We start from the raw sequence: 2,541 nt of genomic DNA, 5'->3' as shown, positions 1-2,541 counted from the left end.
TGGCAAACTTCGACTCTCCTTTGCTGTTGCGCGGTGAGGTCTTTTGGGACCATTTTTGCACACGTTTCTCATGCCAAGATTTTCAGTTAAGTTTTTCCTAAATGTTTCTCAATCATGTTTCCCCAAAAATAAGACCTAGCCTGACAATCAGCTCTATTGTGTCTTTTGGAGCAAAACTTAGTATAAGACCCAATATTATATTATATTACATTATACCCAGTCTTATAGTAAAATAAGACCCGGTATATATTATATTATATTGTATTATATTATATTAATTATATTATATTATATTATATTACATTATATTATATTATATTATATTATATTATATTATAGGACCCGGTCTTATAGTAAAATAACACCTGGTATGATGTTATGTTATGTATGTTATGTTTTGTTATGTTATGTTGTTATGTTATGTTATGTTGTATTGTATTGTATTATATTATATTATATTACATTAGAACCCCTCTTATAGTAAAATAAGACCGGGTCTTATATTAATTTTTGTTCCAAAACACGCATTAGAGCTGATTGTCTGGCTAGGTCTTATTTTTGGAGAAACATGGTATCTATGTTTACTTGGTCTGCTATGCTTTTCACAGTCAGCCAATGATTTGTATGCAAAATTCGACAAAGTTTTGCAATTTTCATCAGTTCTGCTTGTTACTGGCCGCCCTGACCTCTCTTCATCAGTGACGTGTTCTCTCCCCACAGAAAAACGTTCAGTCCATTTGTTTGCTGCCGGATACCTTCATGGCATTATTTCCATAAACTTGGACTAACATGTGCCTGATTTCACTTCCACTTTTGCCAAGTTGAACAAGAAATTTTGTCCCGACCCACGGGACACTACACGAGGGACCCCGAAGTACCTACAAGGGAGGAAAATGGGAGACACAAAGACCAGAGACAAGACAGGAGTTCTGATCAAGTCTCTCTTTCTTGCAGCTCAATCATGGGTTATATACATTTTTGTGCTGGGTGGAGGGGCATTAACGTAAGCAGGGTTGCTGCAGGCTGATGGTCTTAAGCCCTCTGGACATACCCTACAGAATGTGGGTGTTATCTAAAGACCCAAGTAACTTCCTCTATCTCATGCTTCTCAGTCATGTGATGGTGCCTTACAGGCACCCGCCCTCTACAGGTCCCCCTTTTCTGTTTTATAAAAAAGAGCTCTGAGCCCCTAGGGAACTGTGCCTGTCTTAGGTTGGGACAGTCCATCTCTGTGAAATCTGGTACAGCGACAGGTTTTTGATTTTTTATGTTACTTAGAGAGCTGTCCTCTTACCCGTCATTGGCTATCCAGTTCATCTCACAGGGGAGGAGTCCTGTTTTTTTTTTTTTTTTGTGAGCAGTCATTGGATTTATAAAAAGATGTAACAAATTTTAAAATGATACAAAAATATCATTTTCAAAACAACATTTAAAAAGTGTCTTTAACCATATTCAACTCATAATAGAGCAAACGGGTGAGTGGAATAATAATTCATGCTGTAGCGTGTTTCATAAACTGGAAACAGAAAATTGGTTGAAGGAAAGCAGAGGATTTTTATCTTTTAAGAATTAGAATTGAGGGGCTCCATAATCATCTGGCATCCGCTCAATGTTGTACCTATGGTTAGAAATGTACATGATGGGAACTCCGGGGATTTTCCTGATTCTTCATTTAAGGTCCCGGTCCACCGTAGCCACAATGTAACACTTGTGCTGAGTTACTCTCTGTACTAAGCAGTCATCTGCATAGGTTCCTTTGTGTGTGCATGGTAATCGTTCAAATCTTGGATCCTTGGCAATCCTTAGAGCCACTCGATACTTTTGCCTCAGTTTCTCAATTTCAGCCATTACACAGTCAGTTATACAAGGGATACACTTGGCATACAGACAGTCCATCATTGACTGAACTAAGTCTAGTTTGGCTTTAATGGAAAAGTTGATAAAATTGGTATCAACCAGGATGTGGTAAGGTGGGCCCAGCTGTGTGTTATACTGGAAGAATAGGCAGGAAGGGTGTTGGGGGACTTCTCTTTCCTTGAGTGCACTGGGATCTTTCTTTTGTTTCTTTTTAGGTTTTAACCTATCCTTTTCTTTCAGCCTCTGATCTCTGAGACTAAGCATTCGCTTCATGGTCGCATACTTCCTTGTTTTCTTTTGCTTCCCCATGTTCACGCCACACTCTTGTTTCGAGGAGTCCTGTTTTATGACTCCTGTTATTGGAGATAGGGATCTCCTCGCTCTTGCATCTCCAGTCGGGTGTAATGGACCTGTATGGGCTTGGCCTGCAAGGCCTCTATTTGTTTTCTGAGAAAGCGCATGAGTTTATTGAGGAGGATGGGTCCCAGTGATAGTAGGATAAAGCACCCGAGTATGGGGCCAAGCAGGGGTAGTAAGTAGGGTAAAAGTCCATTGAATCCGGTCCAGAGAGGGTTGGAAAGGAGGTCTCTTCTTCTTTTTTCAAGGTCTTCTTGTAATTTTTGACTCTGTCACGAACAATTCCAGATTTGTTAGCATAAAAACAGCATTTTTCTCCGAGGGCCA

At 39.6% G+C, this 2,541-nt stretch overlaps 1 protein-coding gene across 1 annotated transcript; it reads right to left on the bottom strand.

The window, feature by feature from the left end:
- Positions 1–1,584: 1,584 nt before the first annotated feature.
- Positions 1,585–2,182, bottom strand: LOC117025683 (rRNA-processing protein FCF1 homolog). Its single transcript, XM_033111713.1, has one exon. It carries the CDS (start codon positions 2,164–2,166, stop codon positions 1,669–1,671), a length of 498 nt encoding a protein of 165 aa, XP_032967604.1. The 5' UTR covers positions 2,167–2,182; the 3' UTR covers positions 1,585–1,668.
- Between the last annotated feature and the right edge of the window lie 359 nt (positions 2,183–2,541).

Source organism: Rhinolophus ferrumequinum, chromosome X, assembly GCF_004115265.2.
Source record: "Rhinolophus ferrumequinum isolate MPI-CBG mRhiFer1 chromosome X, mRhiFer1_v1.p, whole genome shotgun sequence".
NCBI lineage: Eukaryota > Metazoa > Chordata > Mammalia > Chiroptera > Rhinolophidae > Rhinolophus > Rhinolophus ferrumequinum.
This window is presented reverse-complemented; position numbering and strand designations above follow the sequence as displayed.

Bases quoted from the DNA above. Each gene is read 5' to 3' on its own strand.
- LOC117025683 (XM_033111713.1), bottom strand. From the start codon at position 2,166: ATGGGGAAGCAAAAGAAAACAAGGAAGTATGCGACCATGAAGCGAATG.